The sequence below is a fragment of the Gossypium arboreum genome, chromosome 5, assembly GCF_025698485.1.
Source record: "Gossypium arboreum isolate Shixiya-1 chromosome 5, ASM2569848v2, whole genome shotgun sequence".
Classification (NCBI taxonomy): domain Eukaryota; kingdom Viridiplantae; phylum Streptophyta; class Magnoliopsida; order Malvales; family Malvaceae; genus Gossypium; species Gossypium arboreum.
In genome coordinates this window covers 19,647,873-19,667,576 of record NC_069074.1, presented here as the reverse complement: position 1 = coordinate 19,667,576, position 19,704 = coordinate 19,647,873, and the positions used below count along the sequence as shown (strand labels likewise).

Genomic DNA, 19,704 nt, shown 5'->3' with positions numbered 1-19,704 from the left:
ATTCGTAAAATAAGAGACTAGATCCAAATAATGGATATTCAAGATTAATTATCCATATCTACTCAAAAATCATTGCGGATAATAATTAAAATATCAAAATCCACAATATCCAAATTCACCAACTAATTAAATATCTACAAATATCCAAATTCACATAGGTTTTCATATCACTAATTGTCTTGAATATTTCTACATCTTAATATACTTTTTAGGGTTAATTGCATCAAACATCACCAAACATCTCTAATTTATGACCCTCATGTTAGATTGATCTCTAAACTTCAAATCATTCTAATTACGTCCTTAAATTATCGAGATTATATCAATTAGGTCATTCCATTATTAAAATTATTAATTTAACTATTAAATGACAAATAAGATTTTATATGATATAATTTAAAATGAAAAATTTAAGAAAAATGAATATTGTAAAAAGTTTTTGTTTTAAAAATATTAATTCAGAATCTTAAAGCTTTTACAAAAGTTTTATTGTTCATTCTTTATTTTTAAGTATATTTTATTTTTAGTTTTTACTTTTAAAAGTTATGTGATAAAGTTCTATTCTTTAAAATTTTTATTTTAAATTTAGCTACATATTATTTAATGTCATTTAACAGTTAAATTAATTATTTTATTAATGAAAGAAGCTAATTGATATAACATCGATAATTTAAGATATAATTAAAATAATTTAAAGTTTAGAGACTAAATAAAATAAAGATCATAGTTTGGGGATATTTAATGCAAATAACCCTACTTTTTATTCAATAACTTTCATTGAAAAGGCACAATTTACCAAGAGTGCATGTTAGTGAATCATGTTGTTAAAGAAGAAGCCCAGTTAAGGAAGCCCACACATTGATCCTATCCCCTTAAAACGATATCTCGACCTCACTCTCCCGCGATTCCGATTTACGTTTTCCCCCCAGAAAAACCACAATTTCTTTAAAAAGAAAAAGAAAAAATAGAAACATCCTCTTCAATCTCTTGCTCACATCCCATATCAATGCTCCCTCTACTCCAAACCCCTCACAGTTCAAAACCTTAACCTTCCAACGGTTACATCCCAAAAACCCATCAAAAGTCTTCAGGGGAAGCCGAAGCGATGGCCATTGCAGATTCTAGAGACCAAGCCTTCTCTCTACTCATCGCCGCTAACAACCACGCCGATTTGGCGGTGAGGCTTTCATCTCTCAAACAGGCCAAAGATATTTTTTCGTCACTCTTTCCTTCCTCCGCTGCCGATCTCTTCCCTTACCTCACTGACCTACAGGGTTCCCCTCACAGCCTCGTTAGAAAGTTTCTCGTCGAGTGAGTTTCTAATCCTAATCAGCCCTAATTCTGTGTTAATTGTTTACGATTTTGTTTTATTTTTAAAAATCGCGCCAATGCATCCTTAACTGCTTCTTTTCTTGGTTTCGCGACTAGGTTGATTCATGAGCTGCAAATTTGCAGGTTTTCGTGTATTTTGAATTTATTAAAACTGACACTTTTTTTCACTATCACAGCCTCGTTAGAAAGTTTCTCGTCGAGTGAGTTTCTAATCCTAATCAGCCCTAATTCTGTGTTAATTGTTTACGATTTTGTTTTATTTTTAAAAATCGCGCCAATGCATCCTTAACTGCTTCTTTTCTTGGTTTCGCGACTAGGTTGATTCATGAGCTGCAAATTTGCAGGTTTTCGTGTATTTTGAATTTATTAAAACTGACACTTTTTTTCACTATTAAAAATTTTACAATTAAAGGATTGCGCGTTGCTTTCTCGTCTAATTTTTTGTTGCTAGGTTTCTATTTTATAGGTGGAATTTCATGCTATTTTCTGTCAATTGTTGGCAGGATTATTGAAGATATTGCATTGAAAGCAATAGAACATTCTTCTTTACTAGTACTTGTGCTGGTAGCGTTTTTGAGGGATGTTGACTCTGATGTTGTGAAACAATCTATCGTTAGTGGAAGGAATTTCTTCTGCTGCGTCTTGGAAGAAATGGCATTACAGGTTGTTTGTCCTTTTATACGTAAATACGTAGTCCTAACTTAGTCAGATGCATTTGTATATATATTATGAGTTCTTTTCCCAATTTCAAGAATATTTTATGTCTCTATGTACAATTTGTGATTTTGAGCATATTTGTTTTGAATTATTGAAGATGTTTCTGGGTACTTTTTTCCTGAGTGCATAACAGTAACCACTTAGTGCCGGTTTCTTTTAATTCATAATCTCAACAACTCCAAAACATAAATGATGACATTATCCTTTATTTGCGTTTGTTGTATTTCTTTATTTGATTCATCTGTCAAACTATCTGCCTTTCTTACCTACATGTAAATCCTTTCCTTTTTTTCCTGGGAACTTATAGTTTCAGCAGAATGGTAAAGTTGACCAATGTCTCGAAGAACTATGGATATGGATGGTTAGGTTCAAGGACGGTGTGTTTTCCACTGCAATGGAGGTATGACTTATTGACTGGGCTTTCCAAATTCTAAACAAGTGTGGGCTGATTTTCAATGGTTGACCGCGTTGTAATATTATGAACTAGTTAAAAGCTGTTGATAAACAGAAAGTTACTACCGAATTAACTCTAGGCAAACTTGTTTCTTTGTTGAAAATATTTATATGCTAAATAGATTTTGGTTGAATTTTTTTTAAAAAAAAGTAGATGTTTGAGCAAAGACTTCACACCTAACAAGAGATACCAAAAATGGAATAAAATGAAATATATTTAAATAATATTGTTAATTTAATCAGATGACATTTTATTTAAAACATTATTGATGGATGAATGCATTAAGTAGGTGTTTATTGCTTAACATGCTTGGCAGGTTCCAACTAAAATTTTTGATCAAGTGGTGTCCAAAATGAGTGACCTAACATAGTTGAAATCTTAATTCGTTGCAAACCTAAAAATCCTACTAATAAATTTTTTTCAATGATTTGTTGGAAAAATACCTTTGTGGTATTTGTTTGATGGTTTTTATATGCTCATGTGCTGAAATATAATTGTTGTTTTCACTTTCATTTTTGTTCTTTCCCCTCACTGTTGTAACTCCCGTCTATTGTGGATTATTTAATTTTATAGTTTTAGGACTTTATGTTCTCCATTTGCTAATCATGTATAATTGATGTTTCTTTGATTTAAATCTGTAGCCTGGTCCTCTTGGGGCGAAGTTGCTGTCTCTGAAATTTTTGGAGACGTATGTCTTGCTTTTTACATCAGACAATGTTGATTCTGCAAATTTTCTTGAAGGTATTGCCTTCCTATTGTCAAGGGCCCAAAGTTCTCTAGGACTTCCATAATAATATATTCTAGTGGCTGGCTTCATTGGTGACTTATATCTTTATATGTTTCTCTAGCTACAAGAGGAAGTAGACAGACTTTTAATGTATCATGGCTAAGTGGTGGTCATCCTATCTTGGATCCAGTTGCACTAACATCGGATGCAAACAGGACTCTTTTCATTTTATTGGGCATGTTGCAATCAGCCAGTAGTCTCCCTGTCTCTGTGACAATTACCATTGTCAATTGGTGAGTTTTCTGCCACCAGTAGTCAATTGTTTTTATTTGTTCTGCAGTTTATGAGCCTTTACCCTCCCAAAAAAAAGGAGAGAGAGAAGTTTTGTTTTGTTTTTTTAAGTTTTTGATAAAATCTGGGAAGTTGGGGTTTAATTGCTTAAAGAAAAATGTTTCTGTGGAGATTCCCAAATTCGTGAAGAATCCAAACTTGATTAGTTGCTAATTTGTCGGGGTAAAATCTTGGATAAGTTTAACACCCTTGCCCCCAATTTGCCCAATTTATTGGTAATTATTTTTTGTTTTTTTAGTTTCATAGGTTAAGATGTATAAAATTTTGAATGGAATTGGAAAAGAAAAACTGTTCCATTTGTTTTGTACTTGATAAGCATTGGTATCAACTCTAAGTTTTTTTTGCTGTTTCCATTGATTTTAGTGCTGAGATTTAGCATTGGTATCAACTCTCTTTATTCCAAACTTCATCGTGTTTTCCTTTTATTTGTATCTTTTGAATCCAATAGGATATAATACCCTGTCAGATCAGAAGAGTACTTACATTAAAGCTAGAAGGTGACTGTCTTGTCATGCTATTTCTGCTTTTGCATATGCAAACTTATTAATTGCATTTATTGTCCATATCTGATCTTTAATATTAACTTCTATACATACGAGGACTACACTGCATTTAGCATTTTCCCTCTGCTTTACTATCTTTAAAAGTTTTGGAAGGTGCTGAAGATTGGAAGCAGGTTATAGCACACATTCAACAGCTTGTTTTTGATACAATTTCGGCATGCTGTCCGACTCTGTTTTGAGGAGTTAATGGCCTTGGATGCTGCTGCATTGCTGGTTCAGATACTGGGAGCTACAGGCCTAGACAACATTGCACAATTATGTGTACTACGGAGCACCATTGGCCAATGATAGGAATTGTTAATAGACGGATATAATGGTCAGTCAAATTGTGCTGAGAAACTTGGTGATCAGGCAACGCAGTAAACTACTAGGAGATCATATTATTATTTCGGTATCTGCTGTATATTTGTACAGCTGAAAATGTTCAAGATACTTTAAAATGTATTGGTTATTTTACAACAGTTGATGCACATTAAGTAATTTAATAATCAAAATTATTTTTTAACTGGGGATTATCCTGCTAAATCTTCCATTTTCCATTTTGTGACTTCTAGTTTTCTTTATACTTACCCTTGTGATGCTGCATTCTCTTCATCATGCTATGTTTGTTGGTTTTGTGGTCGACAGTAAGACTCAGAGTACATTTGCAAGCTCTTCAGCTATTAGATATTGGCGTAAATGCCTGTTTCTTGTTTTACTTCTCTTGGTAGGTAATTGATTGGCTGTCTTTGGACCCTGGTCTTTGAATTAAGTTGTAATGTACAGGCATGAATGTGGTAGGATGCAAAACATTTTGTTTTCCCAGTTTAACCAGTGACACTTCCTGTCAATGTCATGCCTCAACTACTTCCTATGTGCATGAAGGCAAGCATTTTGATTGTGTGCAAGGATTTTGCTTGTTGCATGGTGGCCCTAAGTTATTATATGGAGTGGTATTTTAAGCATTTCGAATGAACATTAACAAAAAGCTCAAGATTTTCTTCTTTTCTTCTTTGTTTTCAAATGTTCACTTTTTTAGGTTGGCATTGTAAGGGGGTTTGTTATTTTTCAAAAGGGAGAGGGCATCATAATCATTTTTTGTACCATTATCATCAAAACTACCTAGTTCCCTCTGAGATATTATCTTAGAAACTTTTTCTTTCCTTTATATCGCTCATTATTGCTTCTGAACTATTATCATCAAAACTACCCAGAGTGTTTTTTTTTTTTTTTGGCCAGAAACAAAGAGAACTGTAAGGGATTTCAGAATTTCAAAGTTCCTAAATCTTGTCACTTGCAAACTTCTTTAGAAAATTATTCAAAATTTTGTTTGATGGCATGGTGTGTACTTTTGGGCTTGTTTTCACCAGTATACAAATTATTTGTTTGGCATGCACTCCTATTGCGAGACGCAAGTGCAGTTAAGTTTGCAGGTTGCACTGTGCATAAATGGTTGAGGTTATGTGAAAAGTACGGACAGTGTTTTCTTAAAGGATAACATCTTCATTGAAATTGAGATCCTAATTTTTTACATGATGGAATACGCAGCTGGGAAGTTGGGGTATTGAATATTTTGGAGCACTCAACTCTCCAGAATTATCAAAGAACAAACAAGCTTTGAAATGGTCCAAGAAACTTTGTTAGCGTAAATATTGTTGTTTAGAAGTAGAATATACTAAGCTTTAATTCAAATGTTAGAAAATATCATATTGCAAAGGTACAATTTATTGAAATCTGTCAAATGTTTTGGAATCAAATTCATTGGAAATATTGTGATTTTGCTTTTCTGCATGATATGTAATTATATTTCTGATATACCTGGTGCATGAACTTGAAAATTTCTTGAAGGCACCTTATTGCAGTTTGAACATAGAAATATCTTCAGATTTTTTACAGTGCTCAGAACCATGAAGAACTTTGAGTGCTACTTTTGGTAGAAGCTTTTTTAAGATTCTTATTTATGTGATGTTGCATATGTTTGTTGGCCTTAATGTGTGCTGAATTCTTCTGTGTATTTGTATGATATATAGAACAGGTGTGGTTGGTAGACATGCATAGTTGTGTCTATATGGACTTGGTTTGGTAGTAAGTTAAATGTTATTTCTTCAAGGTTTCCGTGGTTGCATTCATTGAGGCACCTTATTATTGGGAACTCAAGAGTAAAACATAAAGTTTTTCTGATTTCTTAGTAATATTTATATTCGTGTGTGTGTGTGTGTGTGTGTGATTCCCTTGAGGCAGCAGATGATACGGTTCACTGCATGCCTGCTGATATAGTGATGCGTAACTGCATATTGCAGCTACAGGTTGATTTCCTCTAGTTTTCAGTGAGGTTGGAATCTAATATCCATGAAAACTTGAGTTATTTGCTTCCATTGTTGCTAGTAGGATTTATCATTTTCCAATTTTTTCTCCCCCTAATTTTTAACTGGATTGCAATTCCTTCATCTGTTGAGTTTTAGGGTAATAGTGACAATTTAGGGCAATTCCTTCAATAATGGTGATTGAACTTTTATTCATAAAGTTGTATCCTGCCTATCGGAGCATGTCCAATTTTGAATTATTGCTTGACATCTCTGGTTGAGAACCTAGAAAAATATATAGAAAAAACTAAAATGGCTTAACTTTGTAAATCCATTATTCTTGAAACCTATTATGAAAGAGGGTATCTCATGTGGAAGCACTTGGATTAACAGGATGATAGAGATTGTAATGATTTTGACAATGATTTTGACAATCAACTATTAAGAGCTGTTGGGAGCATAATGGTGTTTGGTTGTTGCATGCTCTTTGCTGGTGATAGTATTGGGGATGGTTTCTTCATTCCAATGCATGTCAGAGATCTAGAATTTTGGATTTTAAATTGACTGTTGTAAGTTTGAAGAGATTGGTTATCTATGGATCATGAGATATGGTGAAGTTCTAAATATTGAATTGTTTAATGTTCAAATTAAAAAGTAGTCTGAAAGAGAAGTTTGTTTATAGTAATAATATTATACGTTTGTTGAATTAAGTATTACGGTATTGCTCAGTGTGCTTTGTTGGTAAGCACACCACAGTCAAGTATTTACTGTCACCAGCTTTATACTCTGTTTCTACCTTTTATTCCTGAATATCCTGCTGAGGAGTTAAGATTTATTGCCAAAAATTAGTTCGTTCATGACATTTCAAATAAAATTCTAAAATGATGCTTGCTACCTGCTGATGTAATACGGATGAATGTCAAAGATTAGCTTGATCCATAAGCTTGGTTTTGTTCCAGTGGTTTAGTGGAGCGAATTTGCAAATCTTGGACATAAGCATTGAAATGAGTAGTTGATTTAAGGAAAGGTTCTCTTGGGTGAAGACTAGTGATTGAAACAGAGATTTATGTCAATAATGGATGGTTAAACCAATGTTTTTTTCTTGTCTTTGTCATGAAGGCTTTTGGTTAAGTCTTTTTCTAGTTATCTTGTTTTCAACTGAGTTAGACGTGTTACTTCAGTTTTCTAATTTTCTTAACACTGTACGATTGCTTTTCTGGTTCCCTTTAGGCTTGGTTACATCTGTTTACATTCTTCCTAAAAGCTGTCACTAATAAAGGGGATTCTGGTTCTAATTGTGGCTCCTAGGACAGTTGCACTTCATTGTGACAACTAACAAGAGGTCTCAAAAATTAACATAGATCTCAGCAATTAGTTTCGCTTTCTTGTATTTGTTTGGTTTTGGGAACTTGTATTATTTTTTCACTGCTAGAGCTTCCATTACTGTTTCTTCTCTATAATTAATTCCCTTTTTGTTCGACAGTCTTGCTGCCATAGCAAGGAAGAGACCCCTCCATTATGGCACTGTTCTATCTGCACTGCTTGATTTTAATCCAAACTGTGAGACTTTAAGAGGATGTCATTATGTCAGCATTCAGTTTTCCTTGAGAACTGCATTTTTGGGATTCCTGAGGTGTACTTATCCAGCAATTGTAGAGGTAATATTTTAGAATTTTTGGACGACACTGACACCAATTAAAGGAGCTAATGATTTCTTCTTTTAGTATCTATCTTATCTGTTATTTATATTATATGAATCTGTAAGAATTGATAGAATTGGCAGCCAGATATCACTGGTTTCTAATAATTCAGATTTTATAATAATCTTCGTTATCCTCTTTTTATATGTCATGGAAATATGTACTTCAAAGGTTGATTTGACAACTCCTAGGTTGTTGAATGACAAAAAGATACTGAGGCCCGTAAGGCTGTTCACTGCTCATGTACCTGACAAGTTGGGTATTATTTTTTATGATCAGTCAAGAGAGAGATTGCTTAGAGCTTTAAGAGCGATGAATGCTGGGGATGCTGCTGATCAAGTCATCAGACAGGTTGAAAAGATGATAAAAAATAGTGAGCGTGCTTCACGGGAAACTCGGTCAAGCAGGGTAATGATCTTTCACAAAGCTGTTTTAGCATATAGCAGTTATAAGTTTCTGTCAGTCGGTAAGAATTAGTACCTGATAGCTTTTACCAGTTTCTCATGGTAAATATATATTTTTTTTTGTCAGGATGATCAATCATCTCGCCAACCATATGTTGTAGGGGATGTGTCAAAGAAAAGATTTATGCCTCAGGATAATGAAGAACTAACAAATGGTTTTGAGATGGTCTCCAAGTGTATTCACTCTGGTTCCAATTCCCACCCAATACCACATGCTCAAATAAATGATTCTGGGCAGGATTTTGCTTCTGTGAATGGACAATCGCCTAGTTTTCCTCTTTCGGATGGTAATTTAACTGCTGTTGGGCAAATGATCTCAATGGCTGGTGCTTTACTAGCTGAAGGAGAAAGAGAAAGAGGTGCTGAATCTCTTGAAATTCTTATTTCAAAAATTCATTCTGATCTGCTGGCTGATATTGTCATCACAAATATGAGCCACTTTCCTAAAAGTCCTCCTCCATTAACAAGCTTTGGGACTTTGCTTATAACTAAACAAACAGATTATGTAAATAGTGTGACTCAAGCTGTGCAGCCTCCTGGTCCAACAAATTCTTTAGATGCTCCCGTAGCACAATTGCCCTCTACTTCAGCTGCTACAACTAGTTCATCAATATCTGATATATCTATTGTCAATATTGCTGCTGAAACCAAACGTGACCCGAGAAGGGTAACCACTTTGTCTGCCACCATTTGTTTATTTTCAAACTATGTTAACCTTTCCCTGATAAAAGATACATAATTTCTTTTTATCAAATGGAAGTTAACCCTAACTTTTTCAGGACCCTCGTCGCCTAGATCCACGACAGGCTGCTGTATCCGTTGGAGTGTCATCTTTACCAGTTTTGGAGGACACTGGCACTGCTATGGCTGAGTTTGATGGCTCTATTTCTATCAAGCCTCTTTCAGTTCCAGTTGTTGAAAATCTTCCTGTGCATTTGACATCTAACGTCCAAAGCTATGATAAGGTAATTGAAGGTCCATCAGTTTCTGCTATTAAGCAGCCAGCTCCTGAAGGGGATGTTCTGAGTGTTAATGAAGACATTGTTCCCATTCTAGAGGTCAATACTTCTTCCAATTGTGCACTTTCTCCTCCTGGTATGGTTGATGAAAATGCAGCTGAGATGAAGGTAGATGCTGAAGCGAAACATGAGATTGATGCGTCATCTTTTCCAGAGTCTGAAGAAAACTATCTGGCTTCTACAACCATATCTTCTTTGGATGAGACTGGTCGGGATTTACCTGTGCTACCACTATATGTTGAGCTAACTGATCGCTGAATCATACTTGCATCTTCATTGGTCAGAATGTCGCCAAACACATATGGCATTACTTGGTCGATTGGTTGGTCAGGCAAGAGGCTATATTTTCAGATTTCTCTCTCTTCTGACTGTTTTCTGCTCTTTATCCTACGCTCTTCTCTAACTTATGATTGCATGTTTATTATGCCTCTGCTAAATAAATGTAGAGTTTAATTCTTTCTTGACGTCAGGATGAAACTTATATACTGCATAATGTATGGGGGGTAAGGGGCAGATTATCGTAATATATTTATATTTTTATAAGTAAAGGCATAACTTTTGTTCTGAGCTTCACCTGCTTGAGTTATGGGCCTTAAACATGTACCTTCATCACCATCTAATACTTGAGAAGAGAGAGAACCACCTTGCTTAGAGCAAGACAGATAAAAATGTTAAAGTAGATTACATGCCAGAGATTCTGAGAGAATAGCAGTCTGCTTCAAAGGCCAATAGGCCGATGACAGGTTTTATAGTAGAAGCCTTTCCATCTAAGCGGTTTGAAAACATGCTTCACTGTTGGTTGCCAACTATAAACACAAGGCAGGATTGGGGCAAATCTGCCTGTGTTACTCTTTTTGGAGCAAATTACTGGTATGTTTTCATTTGCATATATTTAAGAAAACAAGGGATTCTGATGTTATGATGGGAAAATGGGTTGGATTTGATTAGGTTGTGATGGGAAATGCGGATGAATCCATTTCTGGGTAACCTGAAAAAATTAGTTTTATCACTTCATGGATGAAAAGCCTTCTAAATGGGTACACATTTGTCCCAAATTGAGTCTTAGTTTCCTTTCTGAGATATCCTGAAGTAATGTTCTCTTTTTTGGATGTGTTAGAATCCTTCTTTTCCCCCATATCCAAATTGATATTCCTTTGCCCCAGTCTTGACTAATTGTGATTATGCTCATATCTTGTGCAAGTTGTGCTCTTGGAAACTTTCTGAGTTGCATAACTATGTCTATCAATAACATCTAGAATCTTGATGGATGATTTCACAATTTCAGATACTTAGACAATAGCATTCAATACATGTTTTATTAAGTGCCTATCTGAAGTGACATGCAAAATCACGTGGTTTCTTTTCAGATTTATGCTGATGAAGAAGTTGTTGTCATGTTGGGAAAACAAATTGTTGTGGATTACCAACAACAAAAGGCATTCAAGTTGTAATTTGTTACTTCTTTTCTGCTTTCAGTCTTTGCCTATATCTTCCATTTGTTTTCTTCTTCCATTTTTGAAGTTCTAGCAGGTGTTATAATAGCTAGAAATCTCTCTGTCTCTCTCTTGACACACAGACATTTTCTAAGCTGGTAGCTCTGTTCATCTCCCAATTTATGTCATTTGATCGATTTGGTGTTATTACTCTATAGTGTGTGGCAACCAGTGGCAGACAGTATCTTGTTTGTCCAGATAATTTGCTTTGGATTAATTTTACAATGTTCTCATTGTACTTTTATTCTGACCTGATGGCTGCTTCTTGTTGATTGTTTAATTGTCTTTGCAGTTTTTGTGCCATACAGTATGGTTGAATCTTGATTCTTCGTTTTTTCTTGTTTACTTGTTGGTCTAGAAGGAATGTATGCAAGCAGTTTTCTTTTTCATTTCAAAAATTCCCTTAATGGATCTCAGTGCCTGCTATATTGGATGTTATCCATGTTTAGTACAAAATTTCATGGATTGTTGTTTTGATATTCACAATGGTTCTAGGCTGTTTGTCTTGGTTGGATCAGCTTGTGGGGTCCAATCGATTCTGAACTTATATTATATTCTGATTTTTGCATATTGGATCCTCCCTTTCAAACATTTTTAATGTTATCTTAAATTCTGCTGCTTGTTAGGGTCACAAGATTGTGTTGCACATTCTCTACCATCTGTATTCTTTCACAGTTTCAAATGCAGATGATACCTCTTCGTATTCTGGTGTTATTTATGAAAAATTTCTCCTGGCAGTGGTAAGCTCTTATTGAAGTGAATCGGCCTAGTAATAATTTTTATCCTTCAGAGTAATATTTTTATCTAATTTAATTTTCTGCAGGCCAAATACTTGCTGGATACTTTTCCAGCCTCAGATAAGTCATTCAGCAGACTTCTTGGTGAAGTTCCATTCCTTCCTGACTCTGCCTTGAAACTATTAGATGATCTCTGCTGCTTTAATGTGTTTGATGCTACTCGGAAAGAGACTCGTGATGCTGAGCGTGTGATGCAGGGCCTTGGTGTAGTGTGGAGTTTAATTTTGGGTCGTCCAAATAATCGGCAAGCCTGCTTAAGTAAAGCATTGAAGGTTGTAAACACTTGCATGACAATAATCTTTCTGATTTCTGGGCTATATTTTTCTACATGAACTGGTGAAGCATCATAGAATTCATTTTGCCCTCTCTCTTGTTTTTATGCATGACTTTCCTCTTTTTATTGTTTTCTTATCTTTGTTACCTGTTCCCCCATGGCAATCTGCTGTTAATTCTCAAGATGACATTCGAGGTAAAGCCATCCAGCTGGTATAGAACTTGCCCCTTTACAATGTCCTGTGTTTCTGCTAACTAGTGTTTCAAGATTTCTGCTCAAGCAAAAATCCGTCCTTTCTCAATTTTCTATGTTTATACTGCACAGGTAGCAAACAAACTTTATCAGCTGGACTACATATCTGGAGAAATTGAGCAATTTGCAACAAATATGTTGCTCTCTGCTGTCGATCGGCATGCTGCAGGTGCAGAGTTTTTGCATTCTGGGTCCGCTGATGAAAGAGGTGAAATGGAGGTTAGGGAGAAATTCTATAAGCTCCTTCTTGTTTGCTTTTCCAAGTGTGCTGAATTTCAACACTTAATCGGTGTCTTTTATAAATTTCACCATCATAGGATGTGAGATAAAGTTGGATTAGTATCTTTTTGGTGTTTGGTGCATAATTTATTAGCTATTTCTGTTGTTTATTCACAAGGTATTTTGTGTATGTTTAAAAATTTCATACACTTTTTGTGTTATGCGGTCAACTTCTATTTTGTGGGTTCTTTTTTGCAAGCCTTGCCCTGAGAACGTAAACCATTATTTATAGCATATATCACCAAGTTACACAACCTACACATTTCTGCATGTCCTGCTTCATAAAAATCTAGACCTTTTGCTAGTATTAAATTTGTTTCAAATTTGAATTTTCTTGCCCAAAATTCTTCTCAGGTGAGAAGTGGATACACATCCACTACTGGCAGCCAATTTCAAGAGCCCAGAGTTTCCGGAATTGACTCCATGATTGCAGAGTCGACAACTAATAGTGCTTCAGTAGTGTCATTTGCTGAAGCTCAAAGACTCATTTCTCTGGTTTTTTCTTTATGCACGAAGGTTTGCCTCTCTTGACTATTACTGTCTTTTAATGCTTATTTGTGGCATGTGTCTTAAGGTTAATGGTCTTTTTTCTTTTTCTTTTTGGTTTCAGAAGCCTAGTCTTCTTCAATTCTTATTTGATGTTTATGGGCGAGCACCAAAAACTGTAAAGCAGGTATCTCTTTTATGTTTTTATATTACCCATTATATAATTATTACTACCAAATTAGACCATGCCGTTTGTCCTTGTAATCTGTTTTCTGGTGTGTGACATGTTGATGTAGCTTCATAGTGCACGGTTTATAACTTTTTATAGGCTCAGTGAAAGTAATAGCGTAGCATATGTTTCCTGAAAGTGACATAGTTTGTATGTGACTTAGGGTATGTTTGGTAATCTTTGAAATTTTCAACATTATATTTTTCAACGTGATTGGTAGCTCATATTAAATTTTACATAATACAAAATTTTCAACAAACTAGTGTTGAATAGGATAATTAGCCAGAGAGCTACTTATCACTTATTGTGGAAAATGCTTTTTCATTTTATTTTACTTGATTTTGACATATATTATCTCTTTCTTTCTTTTACAAAATATGAGAAATATTCTATTAATAAGATTAAAATTATGAAATGAATAATTTTCAAAATTAAAGATTTACTGTTAATAATATGGTTATATTTTGATACTTAATTTTTACTTACAGGATTGTAATATAAATACAACACTTCCAAAGTCCAGCACTTAATTTTTCAATTTAATTAAAGGCCCCATAGTTCTAGTAATTTCCTGGCCTCTAGTAATTTTTACATTGGATTTTTCTGAGCTTGCAGCAGTTGGATTGATTTGAAAATTTGAGTTTGGTCCTGGAGTGTGTCTTATACAAATGTGAGATTAAAGTGCTTGTAGGTAAGATTAAGTTCTAAATCCAAGGTGGTTTGATCTCATTGAAAGTAAACCATGGTCTTGGTTTGTCTGCTGTCTAACAAGTATTCTTTTTAAGTTGACTTCTTGGTTGTAAATCAGGACTGAGTTGAATTAGGTCTAGCTACCTTGAAGTTCAATGTTCGTGGTCCTTGGCTGAAGTCAACTTACCTCCATGTTGAATAGAATCCCATTCGAGTGAAACTGTAGGCTGGATATGTCATTATCTTTTCTCTGAAAACTAGTCTGGAATGTCACGAGAATCAGTGACTGGCTTTTATTCTGAACTGTAGATATTGTGTAGTTACATGAGAAAACTTAAGATTCTGCCAGATGCTGGATTGGCCACCTGCTCTATTTAAACTTTCTTAGAAATGTGATCCTTTCTTGATCAAGAAAATTACTTCTGGCTGAATAAATGAACCTCTATTGCAACCTATTTGTTACTTCATTTAATCATAAACTGTTACTGGTTTCTTGATTTGTATTCTATTTGCTGCTGATGCAGGTGTTTCATCGTCATATCCCTATTGTAATTAGAGCCTTAGGTCAGTCTTGTTCTCAGTTACTCCAAATAATATCTGACCCACCACAAGGAAGTGAAAATCTTTTGACATTGGTAGGCTCCAGTTCCATTTCCATTTTGAAAATCTAGTTTACATTAGAAGTTTATTTTGTCTGTTTATTGTTGAATAACACTGATAGCAGTTCTGTTTCCTGGTAAGGTGCTGCAAATACTGACTCAAGAAACAATTCCTTCTCCTGATTTAGTAGCTACTGTGAAGTATTTGTATGAAACTAAGCTGAAGGTTTTTTTTCCCTAACACTTACGGCTCCTATGTTTTTTTTCCTTTTGCAGTCTATTATGATCTTTTTTCTGCCATATGAACCTTTGTGACTGATTACTTGCAGGATGCCACCATCCTTATTCCAATTTTATCTTCTCTTTCCAAAAATGAGGTTTGTTTAGAATTTTCCGTTTCTTTTTTCTTCCTTTGCTTATTTACTTAGCATGATTGTATGTTCAATGCATTTGAAATATAAAGACTGGTGGTGCTGATGTGATTTCACATTGCACATCCATGAAATGGCTTGTACTATCTGCTAAATAACTTAATTTTCTTGCAAAAGTAACATTATTCAAGTTGGCTGTATTCATTAACTTTTATCAGGTGTTACCTATTTTCCCTCGGCGTGTGGACCTTCCATTGGAGAAATTCCAGCTTGCGCTTGCTCACATATTACAGGTACATGTGAATGATACAATTTTGCAATTTCTTCTTTGGTTGGAGTATGATAACATATTCCAGTCATTTTCAGCTCCTAGGTATGAATTGTCAGGAGACATCAGGTCTGCATATTTATGTACTTCCACAAATGACTGCACATTTCTACATTGTTTTATCATTCTGAAGGAAGAACCAGGGCAGGTTTGGGATCAACAAATCTTGAAGATAGTAATTTTAGCATCTTTTTTCTTCACTAAGTTATGTTTATAGGATCTTAATAATTATTTGGGTTGATAAAACATCAGCTGGAAACAATATTGTCCACTTTCTTTCATGAAGCTGGACCTTTATGTGCAACTCTAATGCTTGTTTTAGTTTTGTTCTTCTTGGGGAAGTGAACTTACTTTCAAAGTTTAGGCCAATGCCCCTTGTGATTGCTCTTTCTCTACTGGGTTTTTGTATTTACCATTTTCTTTCTCAAGTTTTACAAAAAGAAAAGAGAAAATCGCATTGTATTTGGTTATAAGAGTAAACAAATGATTAAAGTGAAACACGATAAATGTGCGTTAAAGAGAACCTATCTGTATATTAGTTTTAATTTAAGTTCAGCAATATTTGTTGCACTATGTCCACATATTAGTATACACATTCATTTGGTATCGCAAGCAAAAGAACTAGTAAAAGTAGCAATCAAGTTGAGTCTTTCTTTATGGATATTTTGCAAGCAATTGCTCAGAGTTAATATGTTGATTAGTACATTGTAATTTGAGGTTTTCCTTTGGCTCTTGGTTCTTATAGGGTTCAGCTCACATTGGTCCTGCTTTGACCCCTGCCAAAGCTTTAGTTGCCATCCATGACATCATCCCTGAAAAAGGTGGCCTTCCACTCAAGAAGGTAAATTTTTATTTCCCTCCTGATCGACTGATTTTATATATGATATTATATGCTCCATACTTACAAGAGATTAATTTAATACTTAACCAAATAGGGAGAAATAGAACTTTGGACCTGTAAACCCTTCAAAGTATTGTTCATTTTGAGGATTTATAAATGGTTGTATTTATCACACATTGTTACCATAGTTGATATTTATATATTGTTCTCTGTTAAAAATTTTCCAGATAACGGATGCTTGCTCAGCTTGTTTCGAGCAGAGAACAGTTTTTACGCTGCAGGTCTTAGCTAAGGCCTTGAATCAGATGGTATGTGTCTGCACTATGTATCTGGGGTTGATACCATGCTTTTACATTTGTAGTAATGTTTTCCTTAATGGAATTCAGGTTGATCAGATCCCTCTTCCTTTACTTTTCATGAGAACAGTTATACAGGCAATTGATGCTTTTCCTACCATGGTAAGTCTTAATATTGTTCATTTCATTTACACTTTGGTTCTAAATCATGTAGACTTCCTGGAAAAAACTCGAATGGCAGATTCAGATTGTTTTTGTAGTTGGCGAGGTTTTTTTTTTTTTGTTTTTTGTTCAAGGAGTCTGTGTGAGTTTGACCTTCTTGACCTGATCAAAAACCATATCTAAATGGTGTTTTCATATGTTTATTGAATCATTTGCGACAAACTACTGCTGAGCCTATTTTAGATTCTCAACTCCAAAACAAAGTACGAGTGCATGATCAAGTCATTTGTGTTTATTGTAATATGGTTTCATTTCTTGTTCCTATGTGAATATTTTAAGGTTTTGTTGAATAGATTTTCTTTTGTAAACCAGGAGCTACTGCCATGCTTGATTCTTTATGGCTTCTATCAGCATATGAATGAAATCACATAATGCAAAGATTGACCAAATAATTTTCTGAGTCATATATTGTGTATCCAGGTTGATTTTGTCATGGAAATCCTATCCAAATTGTGAGTAAACAGGTCAGTGACTCAACCCATCATTTGCTTTGTAAGCTTTAGAAATATGAACACCCATGCTGTTTAACCTTGCCAGGGGTCAACTAATATTCTGTCTGCTTGTTGAGTGTAGGTCTGGAGAATGCCAAAGTTGTGGGTTGGGTTCTTGAAATGTGTGGCTCAGACACAACCACATTCTTTTCCTGTTTTGTTACAGGTAAACTACAGGATCCACTGCATATGAATTCCCCATTTCCCAAGTGCATATGAAGAAGCTGTGGTTCTTTGTTATTATGTTTACGTTTACACTGTTCTTTTCCTGTTTGGCGTTTGCAGTTGCCGCCTCCACAACTTGAAAGTGCACTGAATAAATATGGTAGTCTCAGAAGTTCTCTGGCTGCTTATAAAAACCAACCAACTAGAAAGGGTTCACTGCCTAGGTGCAGTTCATCTTATTCTAGTTGAGAACCAAAAACTTGAAAAGAAGATAATGTAATACTGGTTCCTATTCTTTTTCTCTTCTTGGTTCAATCAAGATTTTAAAACAAGTTATTACTCGGACATTGTTGCATACATTTCTAGCTTTTAAAAGTTTTTGACGTTTACTATAAGCATCTTTCTTTTTTTGGTACATACGGTGCATATAATTTCTCATATCTCTTTGTATATACATTTTGGCAGATCAACACTAGCTGTTCTTCATCTTGCAAATGAGTCCCATATGCAGCAACCGCATGTATCAACCTTGCATCCTTCAGATACTTCTTCAGCCCAGGTAGCAACTCTGGCGTGATAACTTCTAGATGTTGAGATTTTAAGAAATTGACCGGCTGCAGCACCTCGAGCACTATGCAGATCTGAGCAACTCCCCATGCAAGGTTTGATTCACTGAGGAACATATGACCGAACCTCTAATATGACCATTGCTTGAAATCAGTATGAGATAACACGACAACCAGTTGCTCATGAAACAGCAAGGGGTCACCATTCAAGAGGTGGTCTGTTTCTTCCCTCCAAGCTCCTTCAAAGGGTGTACCATAGCGCCCTTTACATTTGAGAACCAACTTACTGCTAATTTTTCCGGCACATCTGAACGCCAGTTAGATTAGGTGCGCATTAGCTTATCAATGGTTCCCTCGTTTTGGCGAAAGGGAATCCTTCGATTTTGAAGGAAAAATCAATGTAAACATATCAAATGACTCGACCCTAAACTTTTAATACGGTTTAAAATTTAACCAATTAAAGTCCGTATCTAAATTACACATGAAAAAACAAAAGAATTTGAGCAATTATATGTTTGCTTCATGTCAAGATTTTCCGAATGCAGCATGGACATCAAATTAATCGGGTATGTGCATTTTGTGTGCCTCTGTAGTATCTATTGTCCACTGCTAAAATTTGAGATTGACATGAAACTTGTCTTAGGTCCAACGCTGTGGGCTAAAGTTGCTATAAATTTGTAGCTGATATCTACTTTGTGTTTCTTGGACTCAAAAGACAACGGCTGGTAAATATCGTATTGTAGTAAATAAATGACTCGTGCTTTTTCATCACTATTTCTCTACTTTTCTGACTTCTCTATTTATTTTTTTTAAAGAAATCTCAGCCTCTTGTCCCCCCCATCCCTCTGTTGTTCTAATTTCATTGGGTCTTGGTGTCACAGATGCTGCAATTATTTGTGGCATTGCGTGCTATATATGTCGTACGTTTTCTGAGTCTGGCATAAGAACTGTGTTCATTATTCAGCCTCAAGGTCATATATTATATATGTTCTTTGAATTGTGAGAGAACCAGACAATTCTAGCGGTAATGTCAAATAATCTCAAATTTGCCTGCAGACATTTCACCAAGGTAGAAACTCAAGTGAAAATCTCAACTCTTAACTAACCTTATCATGACTTGTCTCTGAAGTTTTCCTCCTTTTATCTTATTAGCTAGGGTCTTCTTCAACTAGGTCCATTATTACCATTCCCAGACAGAGTGTTGATTTGATTTAGCTTAAAGTTTTATCAATTAACCAATTAAACTTGCTGCTAGAAAAGACTTCTTTGGCTTCAAAATTTACGATTTACATTCTCAAATTGTTAAATGCTGAGTTTTGAGGTGGAAATTTATGCCAATCAATTCCTGATTCACAGAAGAAATTGATGAGTAACTTATCAGCTAAATGTCATCGTTTTAATGAAATGTAACTATGATGATTGTAACTCAAATGAGATTTGAATGTAAATGCAATAATCTGATACAGATTTTTGGTAATCGTAGTAAATTGATAGGATCTTTTTTGTTCATGCTAAATTGAAGAATATATACACAAGTATATATCATATCTGTTACTTGACTTAAAAGCTACGAACTTTGACTTGTCTTGCCATCAATAATTTGTTTGACAATAATTGTATTGGTAGTATACTTTCGTGTCATTCGTTGCCAAAACCATCGCTTAAAGTCTAAACATCAAACCTCCAATGTTATGGTACTTTACTTGAAGGAACTTG

The 19,704-nt window shown here is 34.9% G+C and overlaps 1 protein-coding gene across 1 annotated transcript; it reads left to right on the top strand.

The window, feature by feature from the left end:
- The first annotated feature begins 816 nt into the window (after positions 1-816).
- Positions 817-18,550, top strand: LOC108451025 (uncharacterized). Its single transcript, XM_053027493.1, is given in 28 exon segments — positions 817-1,311; positions 1,836-1,995; positions 2,357-2,449; positions 3,145-3,244; positions 3,361-3,523; positions 7,910-8,084; positions 8,406-8,534; positions 8,658-9,257; positions 9,370-9,831; positions 9,863-9,940; positions 10,977-11,045; positions 11,729-11,842; positions 11,926-12,172; positions 12,339-12,385; positions 12,498-12,644; positions 13,059-13,220; positions 13,315-13,377; positions 14,634-14,744; positions 14,851-14,934; positions 15,038-15,085; positions 15,298-15,372; positions 16,153-16,248; positions 16,476-16,556; positions 16,635-16,706; positions 17,187-17,234; positions 17,340-17,423; positions 17,543-17,646; positions 17,888-18,550. Coding segments are annotated over 28 exon segments (3,930 nt in total). The 5' UTR covers positions 817-1,105; the 3' UTR covers positions 18,000-18,550.
- Positions 18,551-19,704: the final 1,154 nt, after the last annotated feature.